Below are 18194 nucleotides of genomic sequence, written 5' to 3' on the forward strand. Positions count from 1 at the left end.
GGGCGTGACGGCAGATAGCTGAAGGGAAATGAGGATCTCTGTGTGTGCTGTGTGGTGCCAGTCTCTGTCCTGCACGCACATCTCCAGGGAGCTAGGACCAAGCCATCTCCCAGACCCCCCCCCCTTCCTCCTTTGGGAGGAACCGACCTCCTGGGCCCCTTCATGAAGACCAGAGAGTTCCAGAGGCAGGTGTCCTACATGTGCTGCATCTGAGAGCCATCTGAATTGTGGCTGGTGTACGGGTAGCCCAGAAACCCTCAGACCTTGGGAGTGTGCATGTCAGCAGCCCTGGGCTCATCTTCAGTGCAGAAAAAGAGATCGACAAGACAGACAGAACCTGAGTGAATCAATGTCATGTTCACATGGAAGACAACAGACAATATCCAACATGTTCTAGAATAATTCTAGGGAAAGGGCAGGTATGGCTCCCTCACGGGCCTGTTCTAAACCGGTCTCTCTAAAAGAGTGATCCAGACAAGACTACAGAAACCCCTAAACAAAGTGTCACTACTACACAGCATCTGAAAATCAAAACGGGACACCGGATATTGACTTTAACATATAAAAATACTATAACAAAATGAAATACAAATATATATTAGAATCTGTTAAGTATTCTGTATAAAGAGATACTTTCATGGTTAGGCTAACAGCAGGCAAAGAGGAGATGAGTCTGGCCTTTTCCATTTCCTGACACCTTCCCAGGGAGCCCAGGCCACCGTCGCCAGCAGTGCTTTCAAAGCAGCAGCCACCTCAGGACTTGCCCTGCTTGTGTCCCTTCAGCGCATGTTTAATGGAGACAGCCAGTGGCGACATCAAAGCAAACGAAGGTCTTTACCAGAGGGGTGACACGGTGTGGAGGTGGTTAATCAGAGCTGACTTCACCGGAGCCTTCTCCTGGGCCTAAATGCGAACGAGCGAGATGCGCGGGGAGCCAGTTCCTTAGCAACTTGCAGGTTGGTGGGTGAGGTGGTGTTGATCCTGGGACACACCGCTTGCCCCCTGGCCGCCCTCACTCTGGTGGTGGATCCCAGTTTTGCAGCTCCACTGCTGGTGCGTGTGGGGCCAGGCTGAGACATGGGGTGTGGTGGAGGGGCGGTGGGGGCAGCAGCCAGCCCACAGGGTACCGCCTGTGTGCACACACACCGTGCTCTGCCCTCCAGCCCCACGCTGAGGGAGTGCGGGATTTCTGGCAGCTGTCACGCATCGGCAGGTGGAGAGGCTGCTGCTGGCCAGTGCCCCTCAAGGCCAGGGAGCCGCTTCTCCAGGGCAGTGGTGGAATGGCGGTGGCCAAAGGAAGGTAAGTGTCTCAGGGTCAGCTGGCCCAACCCCTCTCTTCCACGAAAGAGGTAAGTGCAGCTGCACTTGAGCTTTCCTCCATGTATCAGCACCTGCCTAGCGCTAGAGCTGCTCACCTGGGTCCCACGTGGTCCAGAAACTGTAGGTAAGAGAGGGATGTTGTGCAGCCCAGGGAGAAGCCCCTCAAGGCCCAGGCTGTGGTCAACAGAGGAGGACACTGTGGCCTTGCTCAGAACCACATGAAAATAGAGCTGGTCCCTGGTGAGCAGCAGATACGGCCATGAAAACACGTCTGCAGTTGGGCAGGGCAGGGTCCTTGTCCCATTACAGGGGGTCCAGGGCTCAAACTCGCTGGCCAGAGTCCCAGTGTAGTGGAGCATGCCAGGCCTCCTCAGCTGTTAGAGGCTCCAGCTCTGTACTGCTCAGCGTCCGGAGCTCCTCCCTGGTTGTCCATGGTGGCCGAGGACATGGGCGCACACCTCAGCCCCGCCCAGCACACTCCCCCAGCCCAGTCTTCTGTTTGCAGATGGAAGGAGCTGGGAAAGGGACTTGCTCACTCCCCTCGCCCACTGGGATCCCCTGGGGGCACACTCTCTTGGGGAGACATCTGGACAGGAGAGTGTGACCTATCTTTTAGCCAGCTCGCTATTTAAGCTCAAAGATAAGCTGTTTTCATTTTGCGTGGAAGGAAGCAGTCGTAGTCACATGCCACATATTCCGTGACTCTTCAAACACAGACTCCTTCCTTGGAAACGCCTAGGGTGAGCAGCTTAGCCTGGGTCAGTGTCTGTGGTTGGAGCCCTCGCTGGGCTCAACTCTTCCCAGGCATCCTGGTCCTATCTGTCCATGAGAGAACGCCCACAGTGCCCAGCCCAGTTAGGCACATAAATACTTGATGTGATTCGTGAACATGGATCTTCCAGCTCCCCTTCCAGAGCCACAGTGGGAGGGTCTACATTGCTCATATGTATGTTCAAACCACTTTCCCCTTTAATAGCTGAGGAGACAGAGGACCAGGGATGGGGAAGACGTTTGCCCAGAGTGACAGGCAGCAGAGGTTTCCTGGAGCATGGACCACTGCTCCCTATTGGCCTGCACTGTGAAGGGATCTGGACCCAGCTTCTGTGGGAGGGGAAGCCTCCCTAGCTAAGCAGCCTAGCTCACACCCCCTTCCCCCACTCCCCTGCCCAGGGGCTTGTCAGCATCCCATGGCTGGCCAGGGGCAGGGAAGGCCTAGGAACAGTGCCCCTTGGGTGGTCAGTGTCTGGAGGTGGTGGTTCTGCTGCTGGAACCAAGAACCCCCGTGCCTGTCCTCTCTGGTGGGATTGCCACCCCAAACAGACCCAGTGGACGTTTTTGAAGCTACAATGGTCAATCCATAACTTTAGGATTCAGAGGTCTGGTTCTAAGGGACCCACCTCTAGCCCCAGCCTCACATACAGTTGAGCAGTGGCTTTAGTGCTACATCAGCCCGGAGGCAAGGGTCAGTCCCTTCCTAGCCAGCAGGAGGGAGCCCTTCCCCTCTGCAGCCTGGCCTACTGCTGGCAGCTGCAGAGGGATGGAGCGGAGGTCCTGGCTGGCTGCTCCAGGGGAGGCTTCAAGTTACCGGCAGGGGGCAGGGGGCTTCTGAGAGCAGTATGGGCCACTGGCGAGAAGAAAAGGCTGTTTTGGGAAGGGGCCAGTCCCTTCTTCAGACCCAGGTAGTAGGCAAGCAGGGGGTGTCACCATTCTGTGCACTTCTTGGCCTGACCTCAAGCACACATTCATTCAACAAATATTTATTAAGCGCCTATTTGTGCAAGGCACTTCTGGAGAGGGCAGCCTGCAGCCCAGGCCATGCCTACCCACCCCCCCCCCAGCTGCCAGCCGGTCACCCCCCCCCCAGGAGACTGGCCCGCACCCCCAACCCACTGTGGGCCCTGGGCTCCACTGCAGCCATGCCCCTCGCCTGCCTCACCCCTCCCTGTCCAGCCAGGCGCTACTCGCAGAGGGCACAGCCACACTTGGTGGGCTTCTCCACCTCCTCAGCAAAAGAGGTCCCGTCGCTGCACTCAAAGGTGAACTTCCTCCGCTTCAGCCGCAGGCCCTGGCAGCAGCCCTGACCTGGGCATGAGCCCCGGCACTCCACCCAAGACAGCGGGCGCGTGGTCTGGCAGATGGCATAGCCCCTCTGGACCTGGTGAAAGTCCCGGACAGGGTCCCCCCGGCACTCGGACTCTGGATAGGACAGACACCAAGAGAAAGCCTCAGGGCACACCCATGGGCCAGCACTGGCCCCGGGGAGGCCAGGGGAGGCGCATCCAAGGACCAGGTCCTCTAGTGCTTAGACCACCTCCGACCCCACCCGACATGCACATGCACAGGCTTCCTCCTGGGCCCAGGGTCCAGTCAGTAGGAAGAACTTTCTAGCTGCCAGGTAAGTGGGCTCTCATTTGCTGGAGGAGTGCAAGAGGAGTCTGGAGACTGGGAAAGCAAGAACAATTGAGAAGGAATTTGTGCCAGAAGCAGTGGCCTAAAAGTTCTGGACTTCTCCTGCTTCCCTCTGCCTAGGTTCAGCATTCTTGATCCCAGCAGAAATATCTTGGTTACACTGGCCAGGGAAGGCCTGTGAAAGAGTTCCCAACCCTCAGACTCCCTGCTGCTCCTTGGGACCCAAGGTGATGGGGCCACGATGTGGAGGTTTGGGCAGGGGCTGTTACAGAAGGGGCTGCCCAGGGTAAGGAGAGACCCCAGCAAGAAGGGGCACTTGCCCTGGATAAGGGGCTTCAGGGCAAGCTGAACCATTTGTCTGGGGGTAGGGTCAGAGCCCAGAGGGTTGTGGGTACTACAGCCCCAGAGTAGCCCAAGGTGTGGGAGAGGGGAGGGGGCACAGGGGATGCCAGGGATTGGAGGAGGAAAAGTCAAGTCACTAATGCAAGTTGTGGGGAGGGGCCCTGGAGAGGGCATGTCAGGAGGGGGGCCCCTGACCTTGCTCACACAGCTCGCCCGAAAAGCCAGGGTCACACACACAGTGTGCCCCCTTGGTGGCCAAGGCCTGGCAGTGGCCATGCAGGCACTGCAGGCCCCCACAGGGGTCTACAGGTGCCCCAGCCTGGTTGCACAGAGCCCCTGAGTACCCATCCTGGCACTGGCAGCTGTAGGAGAGAGCGTCGAGGGGCATACATTTCCCGTGGACACACCTGGAGGGGACAGAGAAAAGGTACTGTGAGAACAGGCTGGAGCCAGTCCAATCCCAGGGTACCCACACCCCCAGCCTTGGCATCAGGTAATGTTACTCTGCTCCCCAAACTGAAACAAAGGGAGAAAAATGCGATTCTGTATCCCAAGGTTAATAAATTCTGGTTAATAAAAACAAACCTAGAAAAAAAAAAAAAAAAGAAAAGCCCTATGCTGGGCCCCATGTTCCAGTTTGGGGCTTTAAAAATACAGTCCATGCAGCAGCCCGCAGCATGGGGAAAGGAACGGGCAGGGGGTGAGGGCTCCCCAAACCCAGCTCAGGCTTACTTGTGGCCATGGCAGGGGCCATCAGCTGGCTGGTCACAGTGTAAGCCCCCCCAGCCGGCCTCACAATGGCACACGGGCCCAGGGGTGGCGTTGGGCTGGCAGATGCCATGCAGGCAGTAGAGCTTTCGGCAGGGCTCACAGCCTGGCACCACTCCTGGCTTCATCCGCGTCTTGGTGAAGTCCTGCAGTTCGTTGTTAATGTACAGGTTTCGGATGCAACCATGGAAGCTGGTGCCATTGAGGATCTGCCACAGGCGGAAGGCGGCTGAGTTCACGTCCACTGGCATCCCTTGGAGCAGAGTTAGGCTGAGTCAGGCTCAGACCATGCTGGGCATCTCCATGATGTTCCCTCCCGCCCTCAGCCTCTTTCTGTCTTTGCAACCCTGAGCCAAGATCCTTTGCCACCTTGGAAGGTCCAGATTCCTTTCCTGGGGGTTTGGGGGGTGGGAGGAAAGCCTGTTCCCTCAGTGGCCAGCTGACAAATGAAGCTCTGGGTATCTAAAGTCTGTCTGCCCTCACCCAGGACTCCTTCCTGCCCTCTGGGACACCAGCTTTTACCTCTGAGACTCCAGAAGCAGCAAAGGACCTGGGCCTAGAACTAGACACTTTGTCACCTGCTGTTGTGGTCGTCAGAGCAACCCCGCGGGAAGAGTAAACCCCATCTGGTGCTCGGTGACTTGCCTGAAGTTGCATGACTAATAAACAGCAGAGCCAGGAGTGGAACCCACGGCTCTTTCCTTCACACCTGCTCGAAGTCCCACCACGGCCCTCTGCAGCACTGAGAAGGCCCCACTATTGCAGAAACCTGGCTTGTCCAGACCCGGAAACATTGGCAGGTGGCAGACGGGGGCATTCAGCCTGCAAAGCACGTAAAGCCAGCTGGGAGGTCCCCAGCTGATGCAGAGACTCCTGCTGGGCACCTGGGCCTCTCACAGCAGCTCCAAGACTGGGAATGGACCCTGAATGCTTGACAAGCCCCTTCTGGCACAAAGCCAAGAGGAAGAGTGCCCACTTTGAAAGACAGCTGGGAAAGTTCCAGACTCCCACGAAGGCCAGGCCTCAGACCTAACCTAGGCACCTATCCTTCCTGGTCAGTCCGGGCTTGACAGACGACAGCCTGTGCTTCACGCTAGGGAGGACAGTCCCCCAGCAGCTTGGAATACTCCTGTCATCGAGGGGTCTGGGCATAGTTCTCCGGGCAAGACTCAGGCCAGAGAGCAACAGAAGCCCCTCCTGGAATGGCTGTCACGTCGCCTGACAGGGAGGCCTGAGGAGAGCCAGCCGCAGCCTCTACCTGGGCCCAGTCCTTACCTCCCACGTAGAGGGGGGCCTCGCTGTTTAGTGTGTAGTGTTTGCCAAAGTTGTCCATGGTCATGGGACTGCCTCCATCGATGGAGAGATTCACCATCTGGTCAAAGGTGACTAGCTCAACGGTGTGGAACTGCCCATCGTTGATCGTCTCAGCACTAGAAGAGAGGGGGTGCCCCCACCCCAGGGAAGGGGCTTCAGCTCAGCCCATCCCCGCCTGGGCCCTTCCCCAGAAAGGCCACTGGTCAGCAACTGCTTCCCAGGGAGTAATATCTCTCAGGGAGGAGACTATGAGGACTTGGTGGCCTGGGGCCTGGCCCCTCCGGCTCCCCTTCTTGGGACTTCCTGGGGAAAACTGAGCAGTTTGGGGCAGGAGGTTCCAAATTATCCCCCTTCCTTTTCCCACTACAGACCTCCTTGTGAGGAGGAGGTGGGCTAGGGAAGGGTGGGTCCACTGCTCAGGCCTCAGCCTCAGCTCCAAGATGGGCCCAAACACTAGATCTTCCTTCATGGGCAGCCCAGGTTCTGGGGATCCTGATAACCACCTGCTCTTAGCCCGGGAGACCCTGAGGGATGCCAGTGGGCATGAGGAAGCCTTACCTGTAGATGGCAGAGCTGGGGTAGCTGCCTGGGTCATAGCTGACACGCACGTGACCCTGGTACAGCTCTACTGCGATGTGGTCATTGTCCCCATTGTACAGCAGGATCCCGTTGTCCTCTGCCGTGGAGACCTGATGGGCAAGGGCAATTTTTACCAACCCACCCAGCAGATGGCACAGGTAGGGGACCCACATTTGGGAGAGGGATTCTGTGTGTACAGCTGTCCTCCCCTGGCTGCCTGGGGGACATATCCTCTAGCAGATGCAGACAGAGGCTAACAAGCCCCTGGTTCAAATCCCTTCCACTATCAGGCTGGCCTGGGCCACAGAGAGAAGGCAGACAGACCAGCTGAGGCCTTAAGAGACCTTAGGACTACCTGCCCGGAGAGGAAAGTCAGACACAGGGTAACTCAATCCATGGGAACCTCTGGGAACCACAGAGAGGACAAGGTGAGGAGGGCTCTCTAACAGCCATGACCATGCAAACCTGGAAAGAGCCACTCAGTGGGTAGCACCTGTCTCTGACGCTGTGTGAGCAAAAGCTGGAGTTGCCTTGGGGGGCGGGGGGTGATCCCTCTGTGAAGCTATAGGAACCATGATCCTGCCGTGTCTCTCTTCCCCATTTCTTCTGGAAAGAGCCTGACTCCCTGGTCTCATACATAGGGGGCTGGCACATGGCCCAGGCTGGACCCATCATAGCACCCCATGTCGCCGGTCCAGGGACGGAATGTGACTGAAGGCAGGCCAGTGCTGGGGACCGCATGGTAGACCACACCAATCTGAGGAGGCACCTCAGGCAGTGGTTGGAACGGTTTGGTGAACTATATTTTATTGAGCAGCTCGGCTAGCTGTGTTTTTACAGTACAGTGTACATGGGCAAGACTTAGGAGAGGTGATAAAGTGGGGGTGAGCATAGCGGGCACATAAAGGGCCCTGCGAGGAGAGAAGACAGGGAGGAAAAAGGAAGTGGCCGCTGGGGTAGGAAACGCAGCTGCAGGAAGAGAGAGATGGCCAAAGAGAAGACACACCCTCGATCATGTGATGTGCACAGTCCTCTCCGTCCCCAAGAAATGTTTAGCGAAGAGTGCCGTTCAAATGGGACTTGCTTTTTGCCCTCTAAACACTGATGCTCTGAGATGAAATTCAAGACATGAAATAGCAAAACCAGGGCCCCAGGGTCAGGTGGCCAACGATACAAGCCCAGAGCCAACTCTGGCCATGTCCTAACCACATGGGAGAAATTTTGATGCAGCATTCATGACCGAATTTTAGGAGTAGGCAGAGACTGGAAGGGGGCAAAGGATCCTGTCACCCATGAGAACAACACCCAGCCCTAACCCCGAGACTGCGTCTGTGACCCATAACCTTTCCAGATGTGCTTGACCCACATCCCAAGAGTTTTGACTGACACAGGCTCCTCCCAGTTCTGGGCAGGGATGCCGCTTGATGCCCCGACCTGAGGCCACAGCCCCCTGCCGCCTGACTCCCCTCTGTGACCGGGCACCCTGGGCACGCACCTGCAGCGTGATGTTGGCCCGTGGCCAGTTCTGTAGATCGGTGAACTGCAGGTAGGTGTCCCGATCCACAAAGTTGACACTGAGCAGCTTCTCACACTCGGGGCCGCCGAAACCTGGAAGGCACTGGCACACAGGCCCGCTGCCCTGGTCCACACAGTTGGCTCCGTTCTGGCACTCAGTCCCCTCGCAGGGGCTTCTGGGGGCAGGTGGGCTGGGAGGGATCTCACAGAACTGCCCACTAAGAGGGGAAAGATCCAGGTCAAAGAAGGGGCAAGGCGACATCTTTCTCTCCTGGAGAGAAACTCACTAAACATGTTGGGAAACTGGATCCTTAAAGCAACAGAAGATGCTCCTCATGAACACTTTCCCCAACATCACCACAAGCCAGAAGGATACGGAAAACAAGGTGAGAAACCAGTGTGGGCCCCAGACCACCATCCTAGATATCACCTGGGCATTGGTCAGACATGGAAAACCTAAATCTACTTAACAGGATCACATGCACCTTAAAGTCTGAGAAGCACTCACAGCTCGTGGCAGCCAAGTCTGCTAGCAAATTTTACTATTGCCCATTTTACAGAAAAGAAAACACACAAGCAAAAAAGAGAAGACTCAAATTACTAAAGAAATACAAGAAGCGATGTTACTTCCGGCAGGTAGTTCTGACACCCCATACGTCCTAAAGTGTCAGGATTCACAACGGCCAGAAGTGGAAACAACTCAAATGCCTGCTAGTGGATGAATGGATACACAAGTGTGGTCTGTTCATACAATGGAGCACTACTTGGTCGCAAAAAGGAATGAAGTTCCAATACATGGCCCCATGTGGATGGACCTCGAAGACCTGATGCTCCGTGAAAGAAGCCAGTCACAAAGGACCACAGATTGTATGATTCCATGTGTATGAAATACTCAGGATAGGGAGCCTGACAGATATTAGGTTATTGGTTGCCAGCTGCGGAGATGACAGGAGGTGGGGTGACAGATGAGAGGTATGGAGTTTCTTTCTGGAGTAATGAAAATGTTCTAAAATTGATGATGGTTAATGCATACAAAATTTGGGTAATATAGTATAAGCCACTGAATTACATACTGAAGCTGGGTGAATTATATCTTAGTAAAACCATAAAAAAAAAAAAAAAAGAAACCTAGCAGAGCCTGGGGGGTGGGTGGCCAGAAGGGCAGAGACGTCAGGCTGTGAAGGTAAATGACCTTTATGCCAGAACCTGTCTTCAGAGGTTTCACTGGGCAGGTAGATGGTGGGCACTGGCCAGTAAGCTGTACCTACCGCCCCCTCCCTCCACCAGACAGTTTAGGGACCCCATGCCTATGCTCTGAGTCACTGGGGAACTTTCCCAAGGCCACACAGCTGGGGATGGCATAGCCATGGTTAAAACCACAGGATCCAACTTCCAGCCTCTGACCCTGGCTCCTTCCTGCTGGCTCAGCTGGAGGACACAGCGGGACCACTCACCTGTAGCCCTCAGCACAGAGGCAGGAGTAGCTGCTGACCCCGTCCACGCACTGGGCCCCGTGCTGGCAGCGATGGTCCCTGCAGTCATCCTGGTTCTCACTGCAGTTGTTACCCGCGTAGCCCGGGGCGCACTCACACCTGGGGGGCCGGCAGGAGCGGTCAGGAGCCCATAGGGCCCGGGGGCTGGGTGTATGGGACAGAGAATCTCAAGGCCTGTGTGTCTGTGGCACACTCAGGAGATTGAGCAGCGCTCCATAGAGAAAAATGCCACCCCAGCCAATCCTGGGACGCTTCTAGGACAAGGAGGGAGTTTGTGTGGGCTTCTGAGTGAGGTCAGGTTCTGGGTCGGGAGGATGGACCCCAGGGGTATGAGGAGGTGCGGATCCCGTCATGGAGGACCCACGCTGACCACTGGCAGCACACCCAAGGCCAAACTTCAGTCCCTCCTCGACCTGCCCAGCTGCTCCCCAGCACTCCTGGGGCTCAGCTAGCCCTCTTCTCCTGCCTCCCCAGCCGCACTGGACCAGCCTCCCCTCTCAGCCACACCCGGTCCACCTCCAGTCACCTGGGGATCAACCATTTGCCTATCAAACAAGGAGTACACTCCTCCACCTACTTTTCAGTCACAGCCTTGCAAGATCCCCTCCCCCCAGCCTACTCCCCCGACATCAGACTCACCCTGTGGTCAAACAGGTCTCCACTGGCAGCAACCTGCATCCCACCAGCTACCTTCACACCTAGTGATTCTGGAACATCCCCTTCTCTCTCCCTGCCCCAGTCCAGCCTGGCCAATACCTCACCTCCTCCAGGAAGTCCCCCCTCCCACCCTGGCCCCCAGCTGTCATCAAGAGATTCCCTGTTGGAAACTCTTCAAAACTAAACTGCAAACTCCACGGCTCATCCACACAACCTGGCAGCCAGGTACCCCTGCCTGTTTTTACTCATTCTCAGTTTTCCAAGCTGTAAGCAACACCTTTCTACCCCAGTGAGCACCCGCAGGCATATACCCCTAACGCCGGTTTTGTGCCACAAAACTTCTCCGTACTATGTTACACGGCGTGATGCTCTGGCAGTTTCTCAGTTTTAGTCTTTACTGTTAATCTTGACCCTCCCCATTGATCACGACACACTACTGGGTCTTGGGCTGCAGTCTCGTGGACTTGCTCACTCAGTCATTCAGTGACACACTAAATAATTGAACACCTTCGAGCCACAGGTGCAGCGGGGTTCTGCCCATTCACAAAGCCAGGAAGCGGAGAGACTGGCCCGACGCACCTGCTCTCTGCTCCTCTCTTTCGCTGTGAGGGACCGTCCCAGCACAGGGTGAGGGACCAGGTGCAGTCCTGCTTTATCCCATGTCTGCAGCTCAGCCCCTCTTGAGTGGCAGGCACACCCCTTGATCGGCCACTGCTCTTGGCCTGCCATGTCAACCCCAGGCCCCAGCGGCACCCCACAAGTGCAGTACTGGGCAGCATTTGGATGGAGGCCCCATGCACCCCCAATCTCAGACTGGACCTCAATAAACCCTGTCTCTTACTTCCTGTCACTGTCCTTGGATGGCTCCTGCTGGACAGTGGGCCCCCTGAGAGGCTCCACCCCCCAGCCTGGCCTGACTCGGCCGCAGGCCTCAACCCTGACCACCTCTGCTGTCCTGACCCGCTAAACAGGCGCCCAGAAATGGGACAATGTTTTTAAAACTGCAGATGGAAACATTTAAAAAAAAACCCATGACCCTCACATGGTCTTCAGGTGACAATGCACTTCCATACAGGCCAGTAACAACGACGGTGACAACAGTCAGTGGGCAATAACCCCTTATCCAAACCTCCCGAAGCTAGACAGATTTTGAAATTCATAATCTTTTGGGTTTTGGAAAGGTTAGACAGGCCCAAAGCATTATGTAACACACCAGTGGGATCTGGGGCAGCCCGTTAGTTGCACACATTCGCATTTCTGCAGCACGAAGAGGGACTGCTAAGTAGCCTCGTATCAGTGCAGGTCCGGGTTTGTTACCAAATACAATCAGATCAGACCAGATTCTGCTATCAGATGGGGTTTTCATTTTCAGAGTTTTGTGTATTTTGTAACTGGGGATGAGAAATTGTGGCTCTAGAAAGGTAACACCATTTATGGAGCACTTATCAGATGTCAGACTTGGAGCTAAGTCTTTCCACGCATTTGCTCATCTGACCCTTACAACCACCCTACAAGGAAGCTACCGGGGTGCCCAGTTTGCAGAGGAGAAAATAGGCTCAGAGCTGTCAAGGCACCCATTCAGCGTCATGCTGTAAACCCAGGTCTGTCTGACCAAAGTTGTGCCCGGACCACCTGAACCCTGTAGAGCCAAGACCAAACCCACTTGGCAAAGTAAAGAAATAGAACAGGGAGCCCAGAGGGGAGGGGACTTCAAAACCCATGCCCTTGCCTGGCCCTGGAAATGGGCAGCACTCACCTGGGCCCATCTGGAGTACCCACACACTGGGCTCCGTGCTGACATGGGTTCAAATCTGGGGAGCAGAAGTCCACCAGCTGCTCACAGGCCCTTCCTGGGGAAAGAAGGAAGAGGCGGCAGGAGAGAAGCTGCCCCAATCTCTGCCAGGCAGGTGGCCCGGCAGAAACCTCCCAGAGGCTGAGGGAGCGCCCCAGGCCTTCTGCCCACAGGAACGGGGCTCAGGGCATGCGCACCCGCCCTCCCCTCCCTAGAGGCCAAAATTCCACACTTACCCACATACTGCAGGGGGCACTGGCAGGTGTAGTTGCCCACACCATCCACGCAGGTGCCCCCATTGGCACATGTGTGCTCCGCACAGTCATCTGTATTCACCTCACAGGTTGGTCCTTCAAAGCCGGTGGGACAGGAACACCTGAGGGGCACAGGTGAGAAGAGACGGACAGGTGGGCAGGGCCAGGACAGCAGTCTGCCTGTGACTAGATCATCCCAGAGCTTTGGGCCCCACTCGGGGCCAGGCCCTTGTTAGGTGCTGGGGTTAGAGTAGACAGCCCTGCACTCCAGGGGCTCACTCCGTCTAGCCGGAGAGACAGCGAGGAGACAGGCAGCCAGAGGAAAGGCTGGGATGGGGCCACGCGGAGGCTGGGGAGGCGGGGGCAGAGAGGCAGAGGACACCTAGCCCATATGTCAGGGAGGAGGCGAGAACAGGGCTGGGGGTGGGTCCTGAAGATAGTGCTCTTCCGGCTGGGGGAGCACCTGGGGTTTTCCAAGAGATATGCGGGTCAGAGATGTTGGAGAGATTAGTTTCTGGAGCTTCAGAAAGGCACATGCACCTCTCCCAACTGGAGTCCAAGGTGGGCCATGCCTGGAGCCTAAAACCCTCAAGTACCAAATAAAGGGACAATTAAGAATATAGATGTTTCCAGGGGCACCTGGACGGCTCAGGTCACGATCTCACAGTTCGTGGGTTCCAGCCTCACGTCAGGCTCTGTGCGGATAGCTCAGCCTGGAGCCTGCTTCAGATTCTGTGTCCCCCTCTCTCTCTTCCCCTTCCCCACTCATGCCCTGTTTCTGTCTCAATAATAAACAAACATTAAAAAAAAAAAAGAATATAGATGTTTCCAAAATGAATGGACAAATGCTTCTGCAAGTCAGAGTTTCCTGTTCTGTGCATTAAAAATAACTGAGGGAAGACCTCATGGAGTCATCAGCTGATAGAGCATTAAAATAATTTCTGGGGGCGCCTGGGTGCCTCAGTCGGCTAAGTGTCCTGACTCTTGGTTTCAGCCGAGGTGGTGATCTCACAGTTCATGGGGGGCTTTGTACTGACAGAATGGAGCCTGCTTGGGATTTTCTCCCTCCCCCTCTCTCTCTACCCCTCTCCGCCTCTTTCAAAATAAACTTTAAAAAGAATAATTTTTGATTACAGATCCCTCTGGGGCTTTTGGTATATAAACTTGGGAGGGTTTCAAATACTTGAGTGGCATGCTACAATAAAACTTCTAATCCCAATGATTTATTTGAATAAACTACTTCTCAGTGTTTATAGCTATATACATATATTTTTGAAAGCAACCTATTGGATCCTGAGCCCTCATTCTATCACAGTCACCCTGGGACACGTGACTCAAAAGAAAAGAACACACAAAAAAGCTCCACCTATTATGTGTAATAATCACCAATAAAATGTTGTAGAGTTATGTGCTGATCAATTGTATATCATTAATTATTGTAACTCTGCAAAAGAAACCGTTCATCAGAAGTTTACGGTAACAAGCAATAAAAGAAAAACCTTGAAACTTACACCCCATGCTGGTGGCTGGAAGTTTGGCAGCATGCTCAGTGGACAGACTCTAGCGTCAGAACAGATCACATTAGAACAAAAATGGAGGCAGGGGTGGGGGGTAAAATGGAAATACTAGAGTTCGAGGAAAAAAAGAGGTAAAATGTTTAAGCAGTTTAACAGGAGCCTGCTGGTGTAATTTTTAAGTGTATCAAACTGCTGTGCTATTCAGATTCCTCTGAAAAGTGATAAGCATTAAAAAGGGAGTTCTATTTTTAAATGTTAATAATACTTACAATATCCTGGAAGTTACCTCCCTTGCAATGCAAAGTTCAACGCACAATGAAAGATTCTAGCTGTCAGTCTAAGACTGTGTGGAAGGGATAGAATTTAGAAAATTTAGTGGGGCCGTATGAGCACAAGGGTTTGAAGCCCACTGTTTCGGGCCCTCCATCTGTAGGGCTGCCAGCTGTGAGAAGCTGCCCCCCCCCGACCTGGCAGGAGGCATCAGAGGGTGCCCTTCCAGCCCCCCACTCTCCACCGAACCCGCCCCAGGAGTCTATCAAGGAGGAGGGGGTTGGACAGAGCCTAGTGTAACGTCGCCGTTTCCAAGGTGACGACCTGTGAGAGGCTGTTCAGGGTTTTATTTTTCACACCTGCTGATTTAGGTTTGCAGAGACAGGTTTGGCCAATCCTGCTAAATAGACTCATCATTTTCTGAAGAGCAAATGTGTTCGGTTGGCAGTTTATTTTCAGTAACTAAATACTATGTGTTCCTCTGAAAAGCTCTGGGTCCAGGAGGGCTCTGGGAACATGGGGAGCTGGTGGAGGGGTCCTGGGGGAAAGCAGGGTCAGTGGGTGGCTTGTGTGGTGAGCTCAGAGAAGAGTCAGGAGGCCCGGCCCTTCATGGAGTCCAAGGTGGGAGAAGGGCTGCCCAGGTGTGACCCATATGACCCAGGAGACCAGAGTGGGAGGCGCCTAGGACTTGTGCCCACTGCTGGGAAGGCCTCCCCACCTGTCTGGGGGGCTGCTTGATACTGAGAAGCTGGCTAGGGGGCCTGCCTTCAGCCGCACTGGCACAGTGAGCAGATGGTTGACTCCCAGTCGGAGGCCTTGGGGTTAGTGGAGATTATAGGGGTTTAAAACACTCCCAAACTGCCCCTTAGCACGGCCACTGCATATGGCGTTGGCCATGGACTCCCAGTACCATCAGAAGACCCTCTGGCACCTGGCACGAACAGGGAGGGGCCTGGAGCAGGAGCCCCCACCCTACCTGCTGCTGTGGGCCTCAGCAGGCCCCCGTCCCTCCGGGCAGCAGAGACCTGGGCTGGGCAGGCATGGAGGGGTCTCTAGCACACCCCCACCTCCTCCTCAGACACAGGGAGGCCTGGGCCATCCCACCCACCAGGTTCTGGCCCCGCCGGGCAACTCACGTGAAGCCGGCATCCTCACCCTCCTGCGGGTGGCACGTCCCGCTGTTTCCACAAGGGCTGCTGGAACAGCTGTCCAGGGACACCTCGCAGTCACGGCCCTGGGCGGGTGGGAGAGGGGGACCGTGAGTGACGAGGACCTCAGAGAGACCCAGGGGCTGGTGTGAGCCAGCAGAGCCAACCCGCCCGCTCAGCAGCACGCCTCCCTGTCCTGGGAGCTACCTGTCCGTTCATTCACTCATTCACCTGCTGGGTCACTGACTAAACACTCCCGCAAGCAGCTGCCTTGGGCACTGTGGGCAAAGTAGTGGACAAGACAGCCCAGCCCCACCGGACCTTGAACGAACAGCCCGCCTCCTCCCAGGCCCCAGCCTCCACTCACCTTATAGCCTCTGGAGCAGGCACACCGGTACACCTCAAGGGCATCATTATGGCAAGTGCCCTGGTTCTGGCAGGGGCTGGACAAGCAGGGATCACACTTGGCCTGGACAGCCAGCGGGGGCGGACCTGAGGCAGGGGGGAGGCGTTAGAAGAGAGCAGGGCAGGACGGCCCCAGACACTGAGGTGAAGCTCTCTCCCCAAGGAGATTTCCTCCACCTCAGGTTCGTGCCCCCTTTCTAAGCCCGCCTTCCGGCCTCCTGACCCTCCTCTATAAAGTGGGGTTAATGACAGCACCTGCCTCAGGGGCCATATTGACTAAATAAGCTAATCTTAAAAGTGCTTGACAGGCAGGCGCTGGACGCCCAAGGAGCCCCCACATGGTGTCAGGGCAAATCACAATCACTGAAGTTGGCTCTTGCTCCCCCCCCCGCCCCCCGCACTGTTTCGGTGAGCAGAAGACCGAGGCGGCCGCCTTGGCAAGGAGGGGACCCAGCTCTGTGAGGGGCCATGCTTAGGAGGAAAGGGCCTGTTTGTCTTTGAGTTGTTTCTCTCCAAGGCTGAACAGAGGAGAACCCTCTCCTGACAGGCAAGGCCTTCCAGCCCCTCCAGGACCCACTGGTTCCCTTCCCTCCACTTGAAGGTGGACGAGGAGCCATCAGCCGGGCTGCTTGGGGCTCCGCCTGTAAGGGGCATCACGCCCTCACAAGAATAAATAGAACTAGCCAGTTAAGTCAGGTTTCCACTTAGGACTCCTAGAAAATGAGAAATATTGGTCCTGCTGAGGAGGTATGAGCATTAAGAGAAACAAACACTTTTCAGTAATAACGGGAAGGAAGCATGAGCGGATTTCCTGGGCACCAGTGGGATTCTGTGTCTTGATTCCTAGTGTGTTCAGTCTGTGAGAATTCAGCGAGCCATTCACGTATGACCCATGTACCTTGCTTTTACACATGTTCTATTTCAATAACATTTGGACAAAAAACAAACTTACCAGTGCCAACCCTACCCCATTAAATAAATACTGAGCAAATGTTTCATTCCCAACAGCCAAGCCCCAGCTCAGGGCCCCTCTGAACCGTCACCCCTGTGACAGCTTCCTTCACAGAAGGTGGCCATTAACCTATGGCTGTCAGTTTCATTTTTGATGGAGGTCTGTGCGCTTGCAGAGGGTGGCCCCCAGCACAGGAAGCTGGGCCCGGGGCAGCCCTCAGCCACCTCCCTCGGCTCAGCTGGGCTCCCGGGCCGTCAGTCCATCAGTCAATCAACCTCTGAATGAGTATTTACAGATGCCCTGGGTGAGGCAGCTTCAGAGAAAGCGTGAGCCAGTCTCCAATCACACTCAGGTCCCTGTATTTCTGCAAATGTCAGGCGAGCAGCAGCTGGGTCCAGAGGCTCAGGGTTTAAGCTAATTGCTGCGCACAATTCCTACCAGAGGGAGGCCTGAGCGCTCCCGCTGCTGAGAGGCTTGGAGCTTCCAGAAACGCTGCTGCTATTTTTATTTTCCTTATATAACCCCAGGGAGGGATTAAGGCCCTTACAGCCTGAGATTTTCTGCCTGGCTTTTTTTTGTTCGTTGTGCGTCAGGACTAGAAGGTGGTCATGCTGACAAGCAGCAGGTGCCTCCCTCCTGCCACCTGACCGCCCCCCACTGGCCGGTCACCACAGGGGCAGAGGAGCTTCCGTTGTGCCCTACCAGGATTAGACAGGTCCCATGGGCTCCCAGCAGCAGGTGGGGAGATGCAACCCTGTACCCACCACCTCGTTCTTGTGCTCCTGGCCTCACCTTGGCATTCAAACTTCTTGGCCGGCGTGGTGAGGAGCAGCTTGCCCTCCATGTCCGGGGGCCCAGCACAGCGGGCAATGCCCGGTTCCTTATAGCCTGTCTTCACCCAGCCAGACAGCCAGCGGAGGTGGCAGTCACAGTACAGAGGGTTGGCACCAATGGCCCTGAGTCAAAGAGCAGAGAGAAGCAGGCATCTGTAATGGGGGCCTTCACCCAGTCGGCGCACTCAGCCAGGTGCTGGCCAAAATCCTAACAGCCCCCATTACATGAGCCTTCCCTGGGTAGCCAGTGCTGCTCTAAGCACTTCCTACGTGTTGGCTTCCAAGGCCTCCCACACCCCACTCTCCCCATGGCACGCATTGAAACAGGCTCAGAAAGGTTGAGGTGCTTGCCCAAGATTGTACAGAGAAAGGGAGGAGGTGGGATTTGAACTGGCACCGTTGGGGCAGGAGCCCATCAGTGTATCGTCTCCAGAGTGCGTGGTGGGGAAGGAGTCACCATTTACCGCTGGGAGGAACCAGCTGCTTTCCCACAGCTGAGCACCCATCTCCTCCTTAGCCCCGTGGTGGAAGCTTTCTTCTCCGTCTCAGACCTCGGGAACTGAGCCTCACGGGGAATAGTTTCCCTGGGGTCACACAACTAGTGAAGGGCAGGCTCGAGATCCAGG

The 18194-nt window shown here is 55.5% G+C and overlaps 1 protein-coding gene across 1 annotated transcript in view; it reads right to left on the bottom strand.

Annotated features, from left to right (window-relative positions):
- Positions 1-3196: 3196 nt before the first annotated feature.
- The window catches only part of SLIT1 (slit guidance ligand 1), a 171264-nt gene continuing 156266 nt past the window's right edge, over positions 3197-18194 (bottom strand). The window contains exons 26-37 of the mRNA XM_029932319.1: positions 17528-17691; positions 15746-15870; positions 15367-15464; positions 12426-12565; positions 12154-12247; positions 9702-9839; positions 8228-8465; positions 6712-6842; positions 6115-6269; positions 4804-5092; positions 4267-4478; positions 3197-3516 (exon numbers count right to left, since the gene is read on the bottom strand). Of these exons, the coding sequence (XP_029788179.1) occupies positions 3278-3516; positions 4267-4478; positions 4804-5092; positions 6115-6269; positions 6712-6842; positions 8228-8465; positions 9702-9839; positions 12154-12247; positions 12426-12565; positions 15367-15464; positions 15746-15870; positions 17528-17691 (2023 nt within the window). The 3' untranslated portion in view covers positions 3197-3277. The remainder of the gene's footprint in view (positions 3517-4266; positions 4479-4803; positions 5093-6114; positions 6270-6711; positions 6843-8227; positions 8466-9701; positions 9840-12153; positions 12248-12425; positions 12566-15366; positions 15465-15745; positions 15871-17527; positions 17692-18194) is intronic.

This window comes from Suricata suricatta, chromosome 2, assembly GCF_006229205.1.
Source record: "Suricata suricatta isolate VVHF042 chromosome 2, meerkat_22Aug2017_6uvM2_HiC, whole genome shotgun sequence".
In the NCBI taxonomy this organism is placed as follows: domain Eukaryota; kingdom Metazoa; phylum Chordata; class Mammalia; order Carnivora; family Herpestidae; genus Suricata; species Suricata suricatta.